The sequence below is a fragment of the Solanum tuberosum genome, unplaced genomic scaffold (genome assembly GCF_000226075.1).
Source record: "Solanum tuberosum cultivar DM 1-3 516 R44 unplaced genomic scaffold, SolTub_3.0 scf00174, whole genome shotgun sequence".
NCBI lineage: Eukaryota > Viridiplantae > Streptophyta > Magnoliopsida > Solanales > Solanaceae > Solanum > Solanum tuberosum.
In genome coordinates, this window is record NW_006239103.1 from 331128 (window position 1) to 356470 (window position 25343).

At 30.5% G+C, this 25343-nt stretch overlaps 1 protein-coding gene across 1 annotated transcript; it reads left to right on the forward strand.

Annotated features, from left to right (window-relative positions):
* The first annotated feature begins 15485 nt into the window (after positions 1–15485).
* On the forward strand, positions 15486–25200 carry LOC102581109 (phosphate transporter PHO1). Its single transcript, XM_006354400.2, has 15 exons — positions 15486–15775; positions 16389–16496; positions 16751–16985; positions 18462–18816; positions 19847–19895; positions 20024–20095; positions 20762–20891; positions 21905–22025; positions 23101–23350; positions 23449–23553; positions 23636–23680; positions 23884–24036; positions 24117–24398; positions 24481–24617; positions 24706–25200. Exons 1-15 carry the CDS (start codon positions 15536–15538, stop codon positions 24794–24796), a joined length of 2373 nt encoding a protein of 790 aa, XP_006354462.1. The 5' UTR covers positions 15486–15535; the 3' UTR covers positions 24797–25200.
* Positions 25201–25343: the final 143 nt, after the last annotated feature.

A 25343-nucleotide genomic window follows, 5' to 3' on the forward strand; every position in this document is an offset into this window, starting at 1 on the left:
AGTACAGGGCAACATTTACTGAGTAGATATCATCGGCCAACCTAAAATAAAAACTAATATGTAATGAATAATAGTATAAAATCAACTATGACACTTAGCAGGTGGCAAACAACAAACACATGAACCAGTGTCAACAACACTAAAGTAAGTACGTAATTAGTCAACAATATCAAGATCACACATGAGGACGTGACACTCCGATCCAATAATACCGTGTCGGAACGTGACACTCCAATCCAATTATACCGTGTCGGAACGTGACAATCTGATCCAATAATATCATTAATTTATTATCACCACTTTTCAATTCATTAACAATATTCATCAAGCCTTCTTTATTCAAGGCATCACTTCGATAGAGAGGGTTCAAGATTATAAATTCCACGGTTTCAGGATTTCAGACCAATCACAAACCACACAACCAAGCTACACAATCACACAATCAAGTATATAGAGAACTTCACGATATCATTCAATGCATATCAATCACTATTAAGAGTCTATCTATCAAATAGAATAAACCATAACCTACCTCCACCGAAGAACCGAAGTCAAGCAAACTACTTCTCCAATGTTTTTTCTTTCCTCAATGCCTCCGAACTTTTTCAATCTATCAAGTATATGCACATAATTTGTAAGTTAACGAGTCTATAAACACTCATATTATTCTATGTCTAGCCTAGACCCAAAAACTCACCTAATTCTATAATCAATTTCCTAAAGTTCAAACCTAGGGATAAAGCTTAATCCTCCAATTAGCATAATTTTAATGGTATTCAACTAATACAATACTCCTAATATTTAATTACTTATCTCCATATATTAAAACATAAATTTATAATATAATAATGTAAGAAACATTCAAATCCCATCAAATTATACGATCCCAGTACTCAACTTTCAACATAGAATAAGCAGAACCTTATTTCTCCTAATTGCCCCATTATGTTGTCATCATTACTTATAGTAATTTTTTCCCCACTATCTTATTCCATTCCAGAATTAACACCACACATATGACAAATATAACAACAACAATATTTAATTGAGAGATTAGTTAGGTCCTCAATTAAACCATGAATTCAACTGAATTGAACCACCGCAATAGGTTGCAACGGTAGTAAACACAGGCCTTACACCCATAATTTAATTCTCTCACCCCAACATATTTGTTAATTATTAAAATTATCCCACTGAATTCATTATTGTAGTTATAAATAGTCCAAAATACCCATTTAAAATCTATCGGGAAGTATTTTATGAAATAAAAAGTTCTAGTACTCAAAACGACCAAATGGGTCGTTACAACATCCAGCCTTTTACTTTCTTTTACATGTCATTTTCACAGTGCCAAACAACTTCTTATTAACAGTCAACTGTAACTATCACCAAAAGTTATGTTAACATGGTCTTGTATTTTTCATAGCAGATCTCAAATTTAAGCTTTGAAATTTCTTAATAATTTAGATCGTACTTTACTTACATTTGAAGAAGTTTTGGAGAACGAGAATTTAATGACGGTATTTGAGAAATAAATATATGTTAATTCTATGCCAATAGCTTCGGTAATACAGAGAATGCAAGCTTTATCCGAAATGAATAAGCATAAAGCTCCGATCGCTTGAGTGAATTTATAAGTAAAAATTGAGGCATGTGAATTTGTGATCCTTTTATAAAATTAGATATGTTAATATGTATATGATTTTTAAAATTAGTATAATACTACCTGTTGACTCTCATATGCAGTGATGGAGTCAAAATTTCTACTAAGAGAGGTGTCAAAATATAAAAATATAAAATCACATAGAAACTAAGGGATATCAATATATTATATATAACAATATTTTTACTTAGTTACACAATATAATTTTCTAGCAAAGGGGTGTTGGTTAACATCATACCCTCAAGTATACGTGGCTCCACTATTTCTCATATACTACAAGAAGATTAAATGATGCACTTGATTGAAGATTGAGTAATTTACCTAAAAGGCTACATATAAATTCCTTTAGCATTGCACCATGTTCAAAAAATCTCTCAATTTATGTCCTGTTCTCGAAATTTAAAAGATGTTACATAAATTGTGACGGAGAACAGAGAGTATAGTGTATGTTATGGCCAGGAATCTGTACACTTGTTCGCATGCACCGAAAGGTTAAAATTCTTGGGTGGCCACTTATTTATTAGTGATTTTGTGACTGGTCAAGTAGTTATCAATTTTAATTTAACTAGGTGCACTAACATATTTTACTACTGGTTGTGATTTTTTTTCTGATTCACCTGCCAAATACTAGGATATGAAAATTGTTGGACATCCTTGTCATAGAAATTTGGGCTTAACCAAATTTAATTAATTTTATAGATCAATATATACTAGATCAAGCCGAGCCATGAATAGAGTAAGTCTTTACGTATCAAATGAAATTAACTACATTTAACTTTCTAACACATGAAGAACTTTGATAGTGACATATTTTATAATCGTTGATAAATCTACATTTATAGTATAATGATCTTTTCCTGACTATCATATCTCATATCGTGATTAGTCTAACTGTCAAGTTTTTATCTCAATTCATACACTCGATATAATAGCAAGTAGAAATGGATCTAGAATTTAAGTTCATCAATTTTTAAGATTTTTAATATTAAACTTATTGTAATTTTAAAATTATGAATTAAAATTTACTATATTTATTGCAGTTTTAGTTCATTTTTACACATAAATTTATAATTTATATTTAAAGTATGAATTCTCACATATAAAATACTTTTGAGTATGTGTTCAGATGAATCTAATATCGTATTATAACTTTGAATTTGAAAGACACAAAGATTACAAGTTAAGAGATGTGTGAAAGATTGTACGGAAATATGTTAACTTACAATGACACCAATAAAAAAAATGAATTTAGATGAATTCGATACTATATTTATAAAATACCTTTGAGTATGAATTGTGATGAATCTAATATGACACTTTGAATTTGTAAGATCACATAGATTACAAGTTGGGAGATCATGTGTAGAATATTGTATGATGAAAATATACTAACTTAGGATCACAAGACCAATAAGAAAATGTATAAGTGCTTTCCTATATATTTCCAATTATTATAATGTCAAAAAAGTTTAAGATATATTTCTTAAATTGGAATATTCTGTTTTGCAGAAACTTTAACATAAAAGAATAATTCCTTGATTCTTTCCTTGTGCCTCTTTAGTGGGATCTGTTCAATAACACTGACATGACTAGAATTGAATATTTTTATTATATGCCTTTCAATATTCCCACCAAATTGGTTTTCTTAATGAGTATTATCAATCATCATAAATAAATAAAATAAAATAAAAAAGCTTCCTTTTTTGTTATTGGTCCTAAGTTTTTTTTCTTTTTCTCATACACTTATTCTTCAACTTTTATTTTGGATTGTCTCTTTGTAATAATTGGTCACAAACATTTCAAGAGTTGACATCAAGTAAAATTTCGCTGAGGTCTGAAGAGGGAAGAGTGTATGCAGACCTTCTACTACCTCGAGGAAGTAGAGAGACTATTATCGATAAACCCCCAATTCTAGTACATCAAGCACAAGTACGAGTAGAAGAAAGCAATGAATTAGCTACAAGAAAGAATAGTAACGTCAACAAATATAATGTGATAATTGAAACACAATAAACAATATATGACAATAACTATAAAGATACGACTAGTACTACACACGACCCTTCACAAGATAAGACAACACTTACCCTTTACTAATCTTCTACCGTGATACGTGACCTTCACTCCTTCTGATCTAGAGTCATGTCCTGATAAATATGAAGTTGATTAGTGAATATGGCAAGGGACAAAAATGGAATAGAAACGATTTCTTTTAATTTGGAGATATTTTACTTAATTTATTTTACTGGATGTTATAAATTTTATACACGAAATGTTAAAAAGATATGACTCAAATCATTTCATAGCCAAAATAAGGATAAGGTTATCATTAATTTTGACTATAACATTTGCATTTTGTCACTAATGGGCAATTTCAAATTAAAAAGGTATAATTAATTAAAGTATTAAAGTTATAAAAAAAGATAAGAAAATAAATAAATAAATATATAATGCGTCTACGTAAATTTCAACCATAGCACGAGGTGGGTAGTTATCCTATATTTAATTAATTTTATTTCACACGGCAGGTAACTTTTAAAGATTTTTAAAGTTACCAATAAACAAAATTAAATAGATTTAAAGAAATAATAAAAACGTGGAAACTACCTTTTAATTTATTTTTGCCAATCGTACTTTGACTAATGTTTTCTCTTGCATTTTCTTTTTTTACTTTCATATATGTAAGGTTTGCGTACAATTTGTTGCAAAAATAAGAATAAGGTTTGCGTATAATCTGTTAAACATTTTAGCTATTGATAGACAAAGACTAGCTTAATATTCTTTCTGTTCCTAATTACTTTTCCACTTTTGAATTAACACACTTATTAAGAAAACAATGATTGACATAGTGAGTTTACCATTTACCCCTATTAATTATGAAGTGGATGAATTAAAAATTTAATATTTTCAAGAAGTTCTACCTTTTTCAAAATTACTTAATTAAGGGTATAATCGATAAAAAAAATTATTCTTTCTTGATTCGTCAAAATGAACAAGTAAAATGGAACAAATAAAAAAGGAAATTGGACAAGAAATTAGGGACAAAGGGAGTAACACTGATAATTTTCTTTGAATTATTTTATGTATACATTTACATATTTTAATCTCATCTTGATATTATATCTGAATTTGTTGCTTCAATTTTATTTTTATTAGCTTATATGTAATTATCCTCAAAACTCTTCAAATTTATTTGGTCGAAGTACAATCAATAATAAAGAACATTGATTGAAACTACTTGAAACAGTTTCAAAAAATAAACACAAAATTTTGCCTCTTCAACTATATATATTTATGGCGTAAAAAAATCATTAATTGGTCAAATTATGCCGGGCAGGTATAAATTTACATTATTTATAGAAAAAAGTTAGATCTAAGTAACAAAAATAACATAATATCCCTAAAATTCACAATAAACAATAACCGCAATCCTACAAATGAAATCTGAATTAAAAATAATCTATATAAATTTTATTATTATTATAAATTTTATTATTACCTCGTAGAAATAATGAGGACGATGAAAGATATATTTTTGATTTAAAATCAAATTAAATATTTAAAGGGAAGTGGTAGACAAGTTAATTATTCAAACAATAACAAGACTGAAATTCCTCCATAATTTTCAACACGTTTGATTTTGACTTAAATAATATAATAAAATACTATAATATGTTAGAACAGTCACATGATAGTTTTATTTAAAGCTAAATGATACAGTGTATATAGAAGAATTACAATTACCAATTAATTATATGGCTAAAAATGGTAATATTCTGAGAAATGACAATTTAATCAATAAAATTAGATGTATTTGACCAACTTCATTACATGTAGGTAGAGGGACCATAGTCAACAATTAATATACAAATTAAGAAAGAAAATTAATAATTAAGAAACCTTAAAATAAATTTCACAAATAACCACTTTTTAATCTCCGTAATAAAAAAAAATACTGTCTTTATTATGAAGTTTCAAATTCTACAAATGAAATTTCATGACGGTATTCTAAAGTTTTATTTGTGATATTTAAAACTTGATGCTAATAATTATGAAGTTTGATAAATTTTCATGGTTTAATCTTGGAATTGAAAGGTAAATCTTGTATAAATATTCAAATCCAAATCTTGTATTTATTTTATATATACATATTAAATTTCATATTCAAAGTTTAACATTGACATGTATAATCAGTGTATATTGTATACAAACTAATAATACATGTTAAAAATCATTAAAACATAAAGATTAAAATTAATTTTGGGGCTTTATTGGGCTGTTATGGAGCGTACGTTTTATTTTTATTTTAAAAGAGCGGTGCTTCCAACATGTTTTTTTTTTTCATTTTTAGAAGGCTCGAACTCGAGCTCGAGCTCGAGATCTTTGATTAAAGGTGGAGAGATCCGAATCATTTGATCACAAGTTTGATTGATTTCATTTCTATTACATAAGAAGATTAAGACGATAAGTTTATTTTGCTAAATACTCCGTCTGTCTCTTATTAGATGGGCACTTTCTATTTTACACGGTAATTAAGAGATCATTAATAGATTGATCAACTTTACTATTTTGCCCTTTGTTCATATTAATTAGCCTCTTGAAAAGAGAAATTCCCGAATCTCGAGTCTTCAAAGTTTGTTTAAAACTTCTAAAGTCATATTAATTGTAGGAGTAAAATAGGAAAAATTTCATTGATTCTATGATAATTTAATAAGTAATCAAGTAATATGAGATAGTTTTTTTAGTAAAATGTCCAATTAATATGAGACAGAAGGGAATAGTAATTAGTTACTTAAATACTCAAATATCATTAACTTTTTTGTGTTTACAAATATAAAGCAATAAATTAAGGGAAAAGTGATGGTTGTTTACAATAAGATCGATGTTTGTTGTAATTCCCCAAAGGAATAATTATGATATTTCACAGGGGTGACAATTGAGCGGGTTGAGTCAAATTTGAACAGGTCATAATGGATTAGGATAACTATTCGATCAAGATTCCAATCCAATTTAAATTTGCGTAGGTCAAAACGGATTGAGTCAAAATGAGTTAGGTAATGAATTTCTATAACGAGTCAAGACCCAACCCAACCAAATTTTTACTAAGCTTAATTATTTTACTTGGTCTTTTAAAATGTTTTAGTACCTAATAATTTTTTTTCTTTAATATGGTTATATATGATATGCCAAATTGAAAAAAAAAATTAAAATATTTTGACAAGATTTCTCATGAGCCAATTCGGGAATTATATATCAACCCAATTTTTAATGGGTTGAAATGGGCTGAACTTATTAACCCGCCCAAACTTAAACGGATTGGATGAATTGAATGAGCTGAGTTTGATTTTGCCACCTCTAATATTTCACAAGCAGATGAGTCAAAAAATATGATATTCAATTAATTAAAGATTTAATATGTTTAATCATATATATACAAGGACTAAAACCAGAATTTACGAAGAACCAAAATTACTATTCACCTAAATAATAGAGAAAGTTTAGTTTAACATTCTAGAAATTACCATGATTATTTTTTATGAAAATGTTTTGGATACTCAAAATCCAATTAAAGGAAAAAATAACTAACTTAAAACAATAAAACTTTATTTTATAGGTTTTCAAGTTTATGTATGGACATAGATCATAAACTTTTAAATTAAAGCTCCATAAAATATGAAAACTTTTTGTTTACTTCCACCGATGAATCATTTGTATATTAGCAACTTTATTCCACATAATGTTTCTTCAACAATTGTTTTTTATTGGGATAAGGGTCTGAAAAATACCCCAACTATGGTCGGATTTGCTGTTGCGATACTAAACTTTCATTAGGACCTATTACATACCTATACTATTTAATACCGTATTTTAAACATATATATTTGCCCATTTGGTCAAGTGCGTGAAAACACGACGCATAGGCGCGTATGGCACCAGATAATTTTTTTTACGCCAATCATTAAATGCCACGTATCAATACAGGGATTAAATTATATCTATTTCTTTTTACCTATAATTCTAATTCAATTTACACCCTTCTCTTTCGCTGTAATACAGATCCGAAAGACCACCATTGAAGGGCCAGGTAAGCTTTCTATTAAGCAAATTATTTTCTTTAATTTCAGATTTCTTTCTTGATTTTATTTGCTCTATTGTTATTTAGTGCTTCTAATTTCTTTTTTCAGATTTCTAATTTTTTTTTGTTAGGGTTATCCATGGAAGACGTAAAATTGAATTTGAATAGCATTTGTTTTGATAAAGATGATCCAAAGTTGACTGAGGAAGTGCGATGCTTTCACGGTTTGTTGCTCACTTTGAAAATTTCTTGGTCTGATAATAATCCGGGTAGAAGATTTTGGTCTTGCCCATACTATGGATCACGAAAGTGTAAATATTTTCGATGGAGGGATGATGTGGTTAATGAACGCTATAAGTTCGTCATTCATAAATTGGTGAAGAAAATGAAGGACATGAATGAACTATTAGTTGCAAATGAAAAGAAAATAAAGGAGATGGAAGAAATCAATAGCTTTAATGATAAACAAATTACGGAGATGGAAGCTCAATCTGTCTTTACCCAGTTGGAAGAACGTTCTAGTCTGAAAGAGATGGATGGAGTGCTTTCAGACTGTGAAGAGGTAGACAAATTGATTGAGGTGAAGAAGAAATGGAGTACCTACTTTAGCCTTAATAGAATGTTCTTAGTGTGTCTCTTAATCATGTATGCTGCTGTTTGGATCAAAATAGGTAGTTGATGTTGCTGTTTGGATCATAATAGGTAGTTGAAGGATTTCATGTTATCGTAGGTTGTTGTTTGAATCAAAATAGCTAGTTGAAGATTTCTTTTGGTTGATGTAAGTTTTAAAGTGTTTATGTTTGCTAGTCTGTATGGTTAAAGTCAATGAAATTGATTTTGTGTTGGATGTAATATCCTTGTTTCTATGAATGGTTATCGTGTATGTTACTACTTCGTAAGTGTTTATGTTTAATGTAAAATGCATATACAAAACACAATTGGATACAAAGTACAATAGAAAGCACAATTGAATTAAAACAAGCAAATATAGCATACATTAGTTGATAACAAAATTATTGTATCAAGTTAACATAGATGTTCAACTTGAGCATCACAACTTCAAAACATACAAACATGGTAAATAACTTGCCCACTAACATGGTAAATAAGATTACACCATTTTTTATCTCAAAAAACTATCAAAATGTTTTAACTACTTCCATTGTTCCTATGATTGTGATAAAGCCTTTTTTCTGTCTTTTGTTCACTCTCATCTCATCCCTCATCACTTCAAGTTGATTTGATGTCATTGCTTTTTTCCCCTTCCACCTTACACCAGTTCTTGGTTTGAAACCAAGGTCCCCAGTAATATTAGCAGAACTGATAGGGTGTCCAGAGCCTGTATGTAATATCATATTACTTGGCAGTCCTGGCTGTAATATGTAGGAACAAAATTAAGACAACATTAAGGTTTCAGTAGTAATAGTAGGTGTCTTTCTTGGCCTTCCCTTAGGCCTAGGAGGTTCTCCATCAGTAACAGGTGCTTCAGTAGTAGTAGTAGTAGTAGGTGTCTTTCTTGGCCTTCCTCTAGGTTTTAGGAATTGCTCTAGAAGTACCTGCTTCATTACTTGGTCCAGCAGCAACAGAATCCTACAACATCAAATAGATAACAAGTCAAATATCTCAAATATATATACCATAAATAAGGAATAACATATAAATGACATACCTTTAATGGACAACTCCTTTTGTTGTGATTTTTCCCATGACAGATGCTACAAGTCATGTAAACACCTGTTCTTGGTAATTTTCCAGACTTTTTTGTCTCTCAACACTCTTTGTTTCTTACCTTTCTTGGTCTTCCTGGCATAGATTTAATAACTGGTGGTTCCACATAAGGATTTGTTGTATCAGACCACATTTTCATGTTGGTTACTGGTTGTAGGTAATGACAGTAGGTTCTTAGATAAGTCTCCTTACTGTAGCAATCATCAACATAGTCAATTGGTTCCCAATTCTTGTAAAGAATGGCAGCAATGACATGTGGACATGGTATTCCTTTGAGCATCCATGATTTACAACTACATGTCCTACTGCTCATATCAACAGTATGGACATAAGATCCATCTGAAATTTCAAAGCCTCTTTCTCCATTGAACTCAATTTGACATTTCATTGACTTTGCTATGTTCTTTTCAAGCACTCTCAATGCCATTGGAGAAATATTTGTTAACTATGTTTCTGGAAATTTATGAAATTGACCTAGTCTATTCATTACCTTTACCCTAATCTCTTCAAGCATAGTGATAATAGTTTTATGTCTTGGAGCTAAGATCCAAGCATTGAAGCTTTCAGCCATATTATTATCTATGCTATCACACTTAACATCAGTCCTAAAGTACATTTTGCACCAAGTTTTGACATCATAGTGAAGTAAATCTGGAACAATTTCTTTTTTACCTAGCAATGCCATGTGAGCCAAATTTGCCTTCAACGCTACCTCAAAGGTGCTTCTTGCACATTTCCAAAATTGATTCCTTCTTTCTAAACCTCTGTAATCTTTTGCCCAGTTAGCAAAAATGTGTCTTGCACACATCCTATGCTCCACCTCTGGTAAAAGATGCTTGACTGTTGATGTAAGCCCCTGCAATGAACAAAATAACATTATTGTTAAAAACAGTAATAAAAACAGTAAATTAACCAAAAACATACCTTTTGCATATCTGAAATGAGTGTGTAATCTCTGCCATCACCTAATCCCAAGTCCTTTATCAACAATTTCAAAAATCATGCCCATGTGTTTTTATTTTCATACTCTACTACACTCCATGCAATAGGCAACATTTGATTATTGGCATCTTTAGCCACAACAACCAACAATTGTCCCTTGGTTACGCCCTTCAAGAAACATCCATCTAAACCAATACATTTCCTACATCCACCAAGAAAAGCTTTTCTACAAGCATCAAAACATATATAGAAACTCTCAAAAACCAGCTTACCATTACCTTCAGAATCATCAACTTTTACTACACAAGTGCTACCTGGATTGGTCCTCAACAATTCATCCCTATAGTAAAAAATTCTACCAAACTCTTTCAAATGATCACCCATTAGTTCCTGTAATATTCTCTGTCTTGCTCTCCTAGCAGTAGTCTTCCCAACATGTATTCCTAACTCATTTCTTATCAACTGTTGAAATTTGAAAATTCTAATGTTTGGTTGCTCAGTGATTCTATCTTTGTAGTGCTTATGCAAGAATTTAGCATTACACATGTAATTTCTTGTGGTCTTCACACATCTGTGCCTAGGATTGTAGGTTTTGATCACAAAGTTATTGGTACCTCTATTAAGACTTGCATATAACAATCAAGGACACCCTTTTCTACATCTAACCCTCACCTTTTTTGGGTTATTTGTAAACTTTTCTAACTGGACACCTTTTTGAAGTGAATATTTTGTAACAGCATCCCTAAAATCATTCACACTCTCAAACACCATGCCCAACTGCCACATAACCTTTTCAGCAGTTTTATCAAAAACAATTCTTCTACTATCCCTCCTTGTCTCATTATCTGAATCAGTTTCAACACTATAAGCATCAGAACTACAATACACATGCTCATCCCCAACAACTTTACCCTTTAAGTTTTTATCAACAGGTTCAGTCTCATCAAAACCCACATCTGGACCAACTTCAGCAACTGGAACTTCTTCAGGGTCTTTGGTGCTCTTTCTGTTCTCTTCCTCCTTTGGTATGACCTCCTCTCAGCCCTTAAGTTTATATTTTCTTCATGGACATCACTTTCATATTCATCATCACCTTCATTGAATAGATCTTCATGGTCTGAATCTGAACTATTTTCAGTTGACTGGTCTGAATCTAGCACTGAAAAGTCATCCTCAACAACAGATTCAACAGTTGGATTAAATGTTGGTTGAGTAGGTGCACCAGTCTCAGGCTCAATAGTTGCAGTAGTAGTAGTTGATGCTTGAGTAGGTGCAACAGCCTTAGGGTCACCAACTGGAGAACTTTGAGAAGCTACAGGTTGAGTAGTTGCAGCTTCAAACTCATTTTCATTTTCATTAATATCACCAACCCTCTCACCTTCATGGTCCCCCCTGTCCCCTTCTTTATTAAAAGCACCAAAAGATTCCTTATTGGTAGGAATGTATTCCAACAAACCAATGGGGCCACCAAACTCATCAACCATGTGACAAACATAGACCTCAACAATATCTCCATCTTTAAAGCTTTGTGAAAGTTCAAAAATATCCTCATCATTTTGTATATCTAATAGAAAGTCACTCCTAGGTGGCCTAACATAAAATGTGCAACTTGTAGTATACCCCAGCTCCTTAATATCATTAGTTAGTTCTAAGTAAGACATCTTATCAATATCGACATCGAATATGTGAGTGATTTCTCCACCCTCATATAATGGTTTTCGGTGAGTGATTTCTCCACCAATATCGACATCGAATATGTGAGTGATTTCTCCACCCTCATATAATGGTTTTCGACTCTTTCTATTCAAAATCCCACCATGGTAATATCTCATAGTTATATATGTAAAAGCACCCATTCCTGAAATTATGTCACAATAGCAGTACAAAATAAGATAACTGAAGAAAATAGTTGGTTCTTACAAATCAAAAAATTTGGGGGGTAGACTAGAAGATTTCTAATTTATCATCAATTGGTACGCATATACAACTAAAACATAAATCGCAATCAGTAACAAGTCGCAATTACAAGACAAAATTATGAAAAGTCAAAAACCCTAATTTATCGACAAACCCTAACAAATTTTACGTCAACAAAATCAACAATAACGTCAATACTAACCAAACCCTAGATAATTTCTGCTGAAAAATTTAGTTCTAAGGTTAGACAACACGAAAAAAGGACTAACCTTCAAGAACTACTAATTTCAGTTCAGTTCAGGAATAGTTGCTGCTACGATTTCAACAAACGCTATCAACACGATTTCAAACATGATTTCAACTATCTTTGAGTTCTTCTTTGAAACACGATTTCAAATGCTATGTTTGAGTTCTTCTTTGGCCTAAGTGAAAGAGAGTTCTGGGAATGAAATGAATTTTCAAAGTGACAGTGAAGAGTGAAGTGACGATTCATTTCCCATTTTTTTGACATTTCAAATATGTTTATTTAATGAATTGATTTAATTATTTGGGAACGAAATGACTAATTTAATAAATTTAATGTATTAAAACGCGCGTGTGACACACTCAACTAACATAGACTGAGTATGGGCAAATATATATGTTTAAAATACGGTATTAAATAGTATAGGTATGTAATAGGTCCTAATGAAAGTTTAGTATCGCAACAGCAAATCCGACCATAGTTGGGGTATTTTTCAGACCCTTATCCCTTTTTTATTATAAATCCAACTATATTGCACAAAAAGGCAAAAAAAAGTTGAAACAAAACGTAACAAACATAAATTCCTTTTTTTTTAAAAATATAATATTTCATTACCTCTTTTTAATTTACATAAGTAAAGGAAAACAAGTACAAGAACAAATAAGGAAAAAGGAGACACACTAGTCAAAATAATTATTTTTCCTCAAAAACAAAAAATAATAATCTAAGAACTTGAAAACATTTTTCTAATAGACGGGTGAAAGATCTTGAGTTCGAGCCTATGTAAATAAAAAAAGAATTTTGTTGAATTTCTTCGAAAATAGACCTTATAATATGCTAATTTAGACTATCAAATCCAAACACAAAATCAGATTTCAAATGAAGAAACAAAAACTACATGCTACACTAAATATTTTCTTATATTAAGAAAATTCAACAATTTATATGTATACATCCTTTTAAGAAGAAAGACATTCAATTAAAACCCTTGAGTACACCAATCTTTATCATCGTTGATTTTTATTTGTCTTTTGTCACATTATATAAAGAATAACAAATAAAATAATACTTTTATAATATTACTTTTTAAATATAATAAATTTAATATTTTGGGAAATATATTAGGATTTAGGAGAATAACAATACTTAGTAATAAGGATGAATTAGGAACTAAGTGAATATCTCTTAATTTTTTAATGTGAACAAATAAAATGAATATTTATTTTTAATATAGTGGACAAATAAAAATAGACAAAGAAAATAAAAAGAAAACACCTTTTCTTTATCTATCTTAAATTTTCAACATCAATAGTTGTATGATAACATCAACATTTTGTTTATAGAAAAACTTTGATAATGAATCAAATTTTATGATCGAACACGGTGCTTACTTTATGAACCTGATAAAAAGTAAATGTACTATTACAATTACTTGAAGAGTCTATTAAATATATAGTCACACTCATATTTTTTCTTTATAACTACATTATTTTTAAATTTTTTGACCAGTATCTATTAATATTTTTGAAAAAATTTAAAACACTACTCAATTATCCCAAAAATTAATCTATTTGATCAGATAGAGTAACAAGCATCTTGAATAAGTCATTCTATCTATAGTTGATTCATCTTTTTTCTGGTGTCAAAAGGTAACCATTATATATGCTTCTAAAAAATAATTAAAATAAGAAACAAAGCAGCCACTATTTACTGTCTATAGATCCTTTGTTTTATATGAGTTGTTATATTTTTCTTTTTAACAACTAATTCATTAATCTTCCGAGTTAAATTGAATGTTTAAAAATTATATAAAAAGTATTATACTCCCTCCGTCCACAATTGTTTGTCAAGGTAAGGTCATGCACACCCCTCAAGGAAAATTTAATAGAAGGTGTAATTTGACTAATATAACCCTACTATACCAAGAATACCAAAAGTCTACATAACTTTTCAATTGAACTACACTATCATTAAAGGCAGAATTGGAAAAAGGTGATTAATTGTTTCTTGGTTGTTTAAATTGACAATTAATCTTGGACATCTAGTTTTAGTATACCTGCCAAATAATTGTGGACGGAGGGAGTAATTACTTATAATTTACTACTAAAACATGAGTTAAAATGATGGACATGGTCAATTTTTAAAAAAATATACATTAAATAATGTTGCTATTTGAAATCAAATTCATTTTTTTATTTTTTTAATGATTTTGGACAATTTTATCACTCGGTCATACATGTTATTTGATAAAATATATCCATCATTTTTATTTATACTCTTCAAGACTTCAACTGCAATTTTACACTTCAAAAATCGATCATGTCTGTCGTCTTTTTGTAAAGATATAATAAGAAATTGAGGGACTGCGTCAAAAAAAAAAAATTAAAATTATTTTAAAAATTTATAATTTCCACGCATTTTGTGTAAAAAGAAACCCATCGACATTCGTCCGTCGATTTTTTATTATTTAAAAAAAATAAAAAATCGACGGAATTGATATTTTCTCAATTTTTTTGGATAGATTCGTCGATCGATTTTTTGCATTGTTTTTAGTAGTTTATTTTTCTCATATTAACATAATGCATGAAAAGTGTTGATCAAAATCAATCTAATTCGACTCTCAAAAAATAAAACATGACAAATATTATGAGACGGGACAGATCCGTTGATCGATTTTTGCATTGTTTTTAGTAGTTAATTCTTATCATATTAACATGATCAAAAAATTATATCTTGATAAAAATTAATTTAGTTTAACTCTCGAAAAATGAAACGTGACAAATATTATGAGACGGAGAAAGGTGGAGTACTACTAACTTTTGTCTCTTTTTTCTAACAACCCTCCATTCCGTACCCCTCTATATAATCTTTGTAAACTTCCTCTTATTGTCTCTCATCTCTAAAAAATAAAAAAAAATTCCCTCCTTTTCCTCTTTTTTTATTCTTTTTTCCTCAAAAGAAAAAAATGGTGAAGTTTTCTAAAGAACTTGAAGCACAACTAATTCCAGAATGGAAAGATGCTTTTGTAAATTATTGGCAACTTAAAAAACAAGTTAAGAAAATCAAGATATCAAAAAAACCTCATCATGTTCATGATGGAAACTCTTCTCTTATTCATGATTTTGGTCGATCCATATTCGACTCAATTCGTTCATTCACTATCACCTCTAATATGAAGTTTCATAAATCTCATGAAGTTTCTCAAGTATGTCTTTTTTTTTTCTTTTGTAATTATATTGTAGTTTGTTTTTTCATATTGTTTGAAAAAAGAAAGGGAAAGGTTATGCTATTTTGAGGTAAAAGTTATAAAAATATTTAATTTAAAATATAGTATATGGCTAGGCAATACCACTAGTATCAATAGTATCAAATGTATATTCTTGCTTTTTGCCACCTTTTCTTCTCCTTCATGAAAATGTTGTGTTTTTTTTATTTTTTATACTAATACTAATATCGGAATCAAAAGGATAAGGTCTGCATACATTCTAATATTGGAAACAGAAAGGTAAGGTTTGCATACATCCTATCATCTCCAGATTATTCGTTAGTTTCGATATTAATCAAGAAGATTTCAAGGGGTGTGTGGTTTAGCATGGAGGCAATAAAATGAAACGGTTTTTTAATTATTTTTTTTATGTTTGTATCATGAAACTATCGTGAAGAGTTGAAACAAGTACAACAACCATAAAAAAGGGGTCAAAATGAAAATGACAATTTAGTTATTATTTGGGAATTTTGTTAGAATTTGTAAAGTTATTGATATTACTTTCCATATTGGCATTAATATTTTTTTTGTTTATTTTTTTTGTTTACTGTAGGTGAAGAGTATAATTAAAGAAGGAGAAAATGGAGAGGAACAAGAAGAGCAAGAAGAAATATATGAAACTGAAAATGAGCTTGTTCAATTGTTTTCCGAAGAAGATGAGGTAATAATAACAATAATATAATATTAGAAAAATCTTTAAAAAAAAACTGAAATTAGCTACGAAAATTATCAATAGTCTGTACTATGTAACACTTAACTAATATAACATTTTTGATAATCTATCGCTAATGATCATCGTATAGACTTTTGTTGTTAGCGATAAAAATTGTTCGTTGCTGATTTCTATTTTTTTTTTGTGAAATTACAAAGAGGGGTATTGAAAATTTTCATAATTTTTTTTTTTTGCATGTGTAGGTGAGGCTATTTTTTGAGATGTTGGATGAAGAACTGAAAAAAGTGAATGAGTTTTATAAGACGAAAGAGAGTGAGTTTCTTGAAAGAGGCGATATTCTCAATAAGCAGCTCCAAATATTATTGGACCTCAAGCAAGTTCTGAGCGACCGGCGCCGGAAAACTCTCGGGTCAAGGTCCGGATCCGGGTTTTTCAGTCGGTCCCACTCATCGTCTGGTCGGAACTCCGATTTTTCCGGTGAGTTGTCCAATTTTTCATCCTTTGCTTACAACAATTCTAATTAAACATATCATGTGATAAGTTAGTAACATATGTTAATTTTTTCTTAATAGACTTCATGTAATGTTTGCATAATTTGAGGGCAATTTTAGAATAGTCTAATTAAACACGTTAAAGTTTGTTATTGGGAAATGCTTGTTCAATTAGCTTGGGTTTAATGTCTAAATTTTTTTAAAAAAAATAGTCTGAGTGCATAAAACATCCCGAATTGATACAAGATACATTTTCCTATTTTTGATGAATTATCAAAAAATAACATGGCTAAAATAAGATTGATATGTGTGAATAGTTTCTCCCATTAAAATGAATATCATGGTGGTCCCAAAATACAAAGATTGCATTTTATTTTTCTTCCAACAAAATAATCAATTCTTATTTGATAATATATTAGTGGATTCCACAACATTTTTCATATAAAAATGTCCACCCTAAGAAATTCATAACTCTACAAAGATTTTAAACTTGAAAAATCACGTAATACGTATCTAAACAATATAAGTTATATATTGTATAATTTCTTATACTATATTGTTCAACTATTAACAAGATGTTAGTTAAGCCTATCATCAAGTCTATCATATTATCAATTGAAGCTTATTATAGAGATCCATATATAATTAAGTGATTCAATTGTGCAAGTATTACTTTCCCAACCACTTAGGCATAAAACTTAAAAAAATCAGAAAGTTTTTCCTTTTCTTTCTAGAATATCAACTTAATTATTTCTTTATGAAATCTATTTATGTTGCTCAATCGATAAACTCTTCAAAAGTACCATTCGATGTGTGTTAGATAATCCTCTAAAAAATATGTAATTTTTGAGGATCAAACACGACAGGATCAGAATGATGTTCATCTAAATCTTTTTTGCTAGAAAATACACTGTATATATAAGGTCAATTTATATATATTAAATGATAAATCCCTTTGTCGATATTCTACCTCCGCTACTCTGACACAAGTGGGACAATATATTTGAAGGATTCAATCAACATAGTGACTAAAAAACAACAACAAAATCTATGCATATTCTGAAGATTCGACATGTCTCTGACTTTATTTTTAAATGATCTAACCTACATATATAAACCCCCTTATTATTATCCCACCTCCGCTACTACGACACAAGTACGACAATATTTTTGAAGGATCCAATCAACATAGTGACTAAAAAACAACAACAAAATCTATGCATATTCTGAAGATTAATCGACATGTGTCTGACTTCATTTTTGAATGATCCAACCAACATATAAACCCCCTTATTACTCCGACACAAGAAGGGTCCAATCAACAAAGTAACTAAACAAAGAATAACAAAATCTATACATATTCTGAAGATTCGACATGTGTCTGACTTTATTTTTGAATGATCAGACCAACATATATATAATCCGAAACTCCGAAATAACATTCTATTTTTTTTGTATGTAGAAACACAAAGTGATTGTGGTAGTCCAACAGGGACAGAAACAATATCACAAACAGAAGAAGTGATAGCAGCACTAGAGAAAAATGGGATAAATTTTGTAAATTCAGCAAGCACAAGAGCTAAGACAAAAAAAGGTGGAAAACCAAAAGTTGCTATGAGGATTGATATTCCAGCAACAACACCAACACGTACAATTGCTGCTGTTACATCTATGTTATGGGAAGATTTAGTGAATAATCCTAAAAAAGATGGACCTAGAGAATATATCAACAAGAAGAAAATACAATGTGCTGAAAAAATGATTAGAGGTGCTTTTGTTGAACTCTATAGAGGCCTTGGCTTACTCAAAACTTACAGGTTTGTCGTTAATCTGTCGCTAAATTATTCAATAGTCTATATCTATATCTAGCATTTTTTTTTTTATAATATGTCGTTAGATAGGATTATACGTGAAATTTTTGTTGTTTAGGGACATAAGTTGTATGTTGCATGCTAGATTTCAGAGGAAGATTTAGGATTTTAAATTTGTATACGTATGTTGAATATCACTATATTTGTTACGATAAAAAGAAGATCCTGCTTGATACTAGTTGGTAGTGTAGTTCACACATGCATATAATAATGATATATCGAGCCGTGACAAAATCAAGAATTTCACTAAGAATATTGTTAATAAAGGGTGTTTAAGATTTAATATACATAAATAATAAGTACTCCTAATATTTATCGTGGTACACAATATAATTTTTGAGCTGGCACAATTCAATTGACCATGGTAATGATATTCGTATAAAAAGTAATATTTGTCGATCGTACAATGTAGAATTTAAACTTCTTTTTATCATGGTAGCTCTAGCATCATGGTACTCAAGAGTTTAGTTCTACATAGTTTGATACGTACTATAACATATTAAATTACACCGATAATAATATATATTTATGTTATACTATATATATATATATGTCAAATCATACAAAAACACTTTACTCTTTCTAGGATTGTGATATATTTGTATTTTTGTTATAGTCGAGATTTCGTTTTCGTAATATAATAGATTTATGTCGTAATATTAATTTGACTTTATATAGCAATCATTTATTTATTCTTCAACAACATTTCGAAACAAACATGTAACAAACAAATAAAGTGAATCTTTTATAAAGGGAAAAAATTTAAAGCAATAAGAAAATGACAAAAGATATATCAAATATTTAGCAAATATTTTGAACTCTTTTTTTTTTCCTTTTCAATTTCTCTATATTTGGCTAATTATTTGTCACCTTTTGGTCAAAAAGTTTTTTTTTTCATTAGCTATGGAAGAAGTTTCTTGAACGTAGTTATTTACTTTAATTGAGTTCTAATTATTTCACTTAACTTTTTTTTCAGCTCACTAAATATGGTTGCTTTCGTGAAGATACTTAAAAAGTTTGACAAGGTAAATATATTGTTAGTACAGTACATTTAAGAAAAAATTAATGAAAACACCAGTGTTTACGTCAAATCAATAAATGCATACGACACGTAAAATATTTTGTAATAATATGTTTTTTCATCATCAAACAGGTAGCTAAGCAGCAATCATCAGCAAATTACCTTAAACAAGTAAAAAGATCACATTTCATCAGCTCTGATAAGGTAAATTTCACGTAAAAATTATAAATATATATCATTATCTTTATGAATTATCGCGTTCGTGAAAATGACTTTTGTCGTATCAAATAGTATATATAGTTCAATATTTTTTACATTTTATGTTTCATGTTGTTTTCATGATTGTTGTTGAAAGGAAAAAATTATAGGCTCATGTCATTATGCTACCTATATTGCTCGGACCCTTAGAAGTTCTTCACTATATAAAAAAAAGTTAGCAACAAACAAAATTTTGTAGCTAAACAATAAAAATTTCATGCTAATTTCATTTAGCTACAGATCAGTGATGAATTATAAAAAATCTAATTAGCTAGGAATTACTGATAAATTTTACAACTAATTTCATATTTACTGCCGCACTAGTATCAATAGACATAATTTGGGTATATTATATGTATATATTTTGATCGTACGATTTCATACACTCATATTCACACTCTGAATCCTAAAATTTTATATAATAAAGAATTTGACCATTACAATCTGTATCGAGTACGCCCCACACTTGAGTCTGAACAACATAGATAAATCTATCATGAAAAATAATATTGTTAATGTTTAATAATGAGTTAATGGTTACTTTATAAGATAAGGTGGAAAATGTATGTACTAATGTTATAATATTTTATTTTTTATTTTAATGGTGAGAAGGTGGTTAGACTAATGGATGAAGTGGAGTCCTTATTCACACAGCACTTTGCAAACAGTGACAGGAAAAAGGCAATGAAGTTCTTAAGACCACAACAGAATAAAGAATCTCATATGGTCACTTTTTTTGTTGGTAAAATTCTTCACTCACCCACCCACCCCCCTTATTAAAAAAATAATAAAACAATTTTTTTTATAAAATTTCCTTTTTATATGTGTCTGTAGATCCATCTATATATGCATAGGTTAGTGCTAATAAAAGGTACAAATAAAGTTCACTAAAGTTTCAACACCAAAAAAATATTAATAATCCTTGTTTGTTTTTAATTAACTTCGAAATTTAGTTAAATTGAGTTCAGAGAATCGAAATATGACAACTAATATGGAACAAAACAACAACAAAAAGATAAATAATAATAATTCTTGTTTTTTAATTAATTCTGAAAATTAGTCAAATTAACTCTAGAGAACCGAAATATGATAACAAATATGGATCAGAAGGAATATCAAACATGGGAATTGGGTGACTAATGTATTTATTCAAGGTTCGAGCTCTGGAATGGAGAAAATCCTGTTGGGAGTGTACCCCGAATGGGCCTTGCAGTGCGCGATTCGGATTTAGTCGAGGCTCCAATGTGTGCTCCGGACACCAGGTGGAAAAAAAGGGTCAAGGTGTCACTCAAATAAACTCATTGATAATGAAGTTGTCAATTGCTTGGGGTTACATAACTAGTAGCTCACATAAACTCTAAAGATAATTTTGTCCCACAAGAAAACCATTTTGCAGTATAGAGTATAATTTGACTTTATTCTAGGGAAAAAAAATCAATTTCTTTAAGCTATTAAATTGCAACTAGAGATTTAAAAGAACAAATAAACAAAGAAAAAAAACATATTGAAGTGATTCTGAGTTAGAAGGGTCTTTGTATCGATCACATTTATTAACCCAGCTCATTTAACATTCCTAGGTCAAATTAAGAACCACTTACATACTAATAATAAAAAAGGTCCATTGAACATGTAAAATACGACGAGAAACTTGTTGTAACATGTTAAATTACATTGATAGTGTGAATTTTTCTTATACTGACAGTGTATATAAGTTAAATACAATTAGTAATTTTTATCGATTTTTTCGATTTGCAGGGCTTTTCACAGGTTGTTTTGTGACGTTATTTAGTGTGTATGCAATTTTGGCCCATTTGAGTGGCATGTTTTCTACAAGAACTGAAGCTGCTTATGTTGAAACTGTTTACCCTGTTTTCAGGTACTTTTTTCTTATTTTACTCACATTATTTTCATTTTTTCCCCCTTTATTGACATAAATTATGGAAAATGTCTTTTCTTTTTATAGTTTGTGACTTGTAATTTATTTCGCGATTTATATGTAACTGTTTTATAAGTGACATGATTGGTTAAGAATATGTCGTTACATTGCTGGTGCATAAAACTTAAACTCGTTAAGCTATGTTAAGGAACATACTTATATTCTCCCAAAATTAATTTTTGTTTCTTTTTCTATCATGTAACACTCCTTTAATAAGTCGAACTAGTTACCTGAAAAATAAAGTAAAATTACTTGCTATAACACGTGACATGACCTTAGATAGGAGGGAGGACACGGATTAAAGTAGGATGTTAGTAATCTTAGTACTACTCCGATACTAGTAGTAGTCGTAGTACTGCTCCTATAGTTTCTTATCCTTCAATTTTCGTTACTATCTGTTGCAGTGGCTAGCCACATGGTGGTCAGGGTGTCCAATTGGACACACTTCATCGGGAAATACCGTACATACAAGTAAAATGATACATAAAATGATTAAATAACATATTTTGGACACCTTTAACACAACAAATTGTTATAGCCCAGTGGTTTCACCTCCTTGGAATGAGGAAGTGCTCGTGTGTTTGAATCTTTCTAGTTCTACTTTTTTAAAAGAGTTTTTGTTGTGCTATTTCTGGAAACCCTTTGTGAAATTCCTGGCTCCGCCACTGAATTATGTTGTTACTTGTACTTCGATTTGTTGTAGTTATTGTTCAGAATGCTTTGTTGTACTTTCACTTTCATTTGTGCTATTTCTGGACTGCTTTTGCACTGTTTTTCCATGAGCTGAGGGTCTATCGGAAACAACCTCTCTACCTCTGAGGTAGGGGTAAGGTCTGCGTACACTCTACCCTCTCCAGACTCCCACTTTGTGGATCTACACTGGATATCTTGTTGTTGTAACGTGCTATAACATGTTAAATTGTATTACAGTAATAGTCTAAACGAAGTTATATCTTTACGAATGTTGCAGTGTTGTATGATGTTAAAGATGAGTTTACTTGTGTATGTTGTGCAGCATGTTTGCATTGCTAAGCTTGCATTTGTTCATGTATGGATGCAATTTGTTCCTATGGAAAGGCACAAGGATCAATTACAACTTCATATTTGAGTTTCAACCTAAAACAGCTCTCAAATACAGAGATGCTTTCCTCATAGGAACTTGCTTGATGACTTCTGTTGTTGGGGCTCTAGTTGTTCACTTGATCTTACTTTCGAATGGATTTTCTCCGAGCCAAGTCGATGCAATTCCTGGAATACTACTACTGGTTTGTTAACCGAAAAAATCTTGTTTACTAGTAGTAACATTTAAGTTGAAATGACTCAAATGCATACCTTTCTAATCTTGCCCTTTGCATTTTTTCAGATTTTTCTTGCTCTGCTGATATGTCCGTTGAACGTTTTCTATCGTCCAACGCGCTTCTACTTCCTCAAAGTGATACGTAACATCGTCTGCTCTCCGTTTTACAAGGTACTTTCATATCCTGAATATCATGAACGCGTTTTTTTTATTAATGATTCTTGATCTCTCAAATATAATGATATTGATGCAGGTCCTCATGGTAGATTTTTTCATGGCTGATCAACTTACAAGCCAGGTTAGCTAACCTTACTACCAATTTTTTTTTCACAATATCTTCTATCCGAAGGGGAGCTTTGGAGCAACAGTAAAGTTGTCTCCGAGATGTTGACATATAGCCTTTTATTATAGGAAGTATATGGGAATTAAAAGACTACAGAACAAAGTATGAACGTCCACGAAGTTGCATTCTAAACTTTACTTCTGTTTTCCTGTATTTAGATCCCATTGATGAGGCATTTGGAGTCATCAGCTTGCTATTTTCTTGCTGGAAGTTTGACAACTCATGGACTTCCAACTTGTAAATCTGGAAGGATGTACAGAGAGCTTGCTTATGTTATCTCTTTCGCGCCATATTATTGGCGAGCAATGCAGGTAAATATGGTAACAGCTAAAGATTTGAACTTTGACAGTTTTCGGAGTGAATTAACTCGTGTGTTCTGTTATCTATCTAGTGTGCAAGGAGATGGTTCGACGAGTCTGACATAAATCACTTGGCTAACTTGGGAAAGTATGTTTCTGCTATGGTAGCAGCTGGTGCTAGGCTAACTTATGGAAGAGAGCCTGACTCACAGTTATGGTTCTCGATCGTCTTGGTGACTTCAGTTATAGCCACAGTTTATCAGTTGTATTGGGATTTTGTAAAGGACTGGGGATTTTTTAACTTGAAATCCAAAAACTTTTTGCTCAGAGATGAACTAATCTTGAAGAATAAGAGCATTTACTATGCTTCAATTGTAAGTCCTTTCGTCTTTCGACAGTGTTTTTGTGTTACATACAACAATATCATATATCTGAACATGTATTTTGAATACATAGGCTTTGAATTTGGTCTTGAGAGTAGCTTGGGTGGAGACAGTGATGCATTTCAACGTTGGACCATTTGAGTCGCATTTACTTGACTTTTTCCTTGCCTCGTTGGAAGTTATTCGACGTGGTCACTGGAACTTCTACAGGTACACTAAGTCCCTAGCAGGCAAGCAAAGACATTATGTTATGTGCTGAACATACAAGATTCCTTACTGTTTATTTGTGATTGTTTAGGTTGGAGAATGAGCACTTGAACAATGTCGGAAAGTTCAGGGCAGTGAAAACAGTTCCATTGCCATTCCGCGAGACAGACTCTGATGGCTAGAATAACTTTTAGATCTATGTTTGGATAACAAAGACAGGCTTCTGAATAAGCGGAAAACAGTAGTTTCTGCAGCAGCAAGTTGGAGGCACTTATCGCTTATGGTGTGAGTGGAGAATCCGCCATCATCTTATTGATCGTTTAACAACGACTCGATCCTTATGGCTCAAGGTGTTGCCAAGAAGAGTTGCATTAAGCTAATGTTATTTCCATGCCTGTTTGTATATTTTTGCTCATTCTTAACTCAATTGTGATCAGAAATGTATCTCTGAGGTCTTATATTATTCTTAGTAAATATCAGAAGAAGTCTTGATTTCCCAGAATAATTGGTTCTTCTACCACATTATGATTGTATGTCATTAACACTTCTTGTGACTTAATTCAATTCTATTATGATCCTTTATCCACATTCAGTTATATATTTATCAAACTGCATTTCTGTGTTATAAGTAGGAATAAAATAAGAGATAATGGTCAAAAACTAAGTTGCTCGGACTATCCAAAAATGTTGCCAGACCCGTGACGGATCCTCCAAAAATACACTACTTTT

Excerpts from the sequence above, each read along its gene's own strand:
- LOC102581109 (XM_006354400.2), top strand. The coding sequence starts at position 15,536 with ATGGTGAAGTTTTCTAAAGAACTTGAAGCACAACTAATTCCAGAATGG. Across the intron at positions 16,497-16,750 it reads TGTTTTCCGAAGAAGATGAG|GTGAGGCTATTTTTTGAGAT; the intron begins GTAATAATAACA and ends TTGCATGTGTAG. Across the intron at positions 23,351-23,448 it reads TTCCTGGAATACTACTACTG|ATTTTTCTTGCTCTGCTGAT; the intron begins GTTTGTTAACCG and ends GCATTTTTTCAG.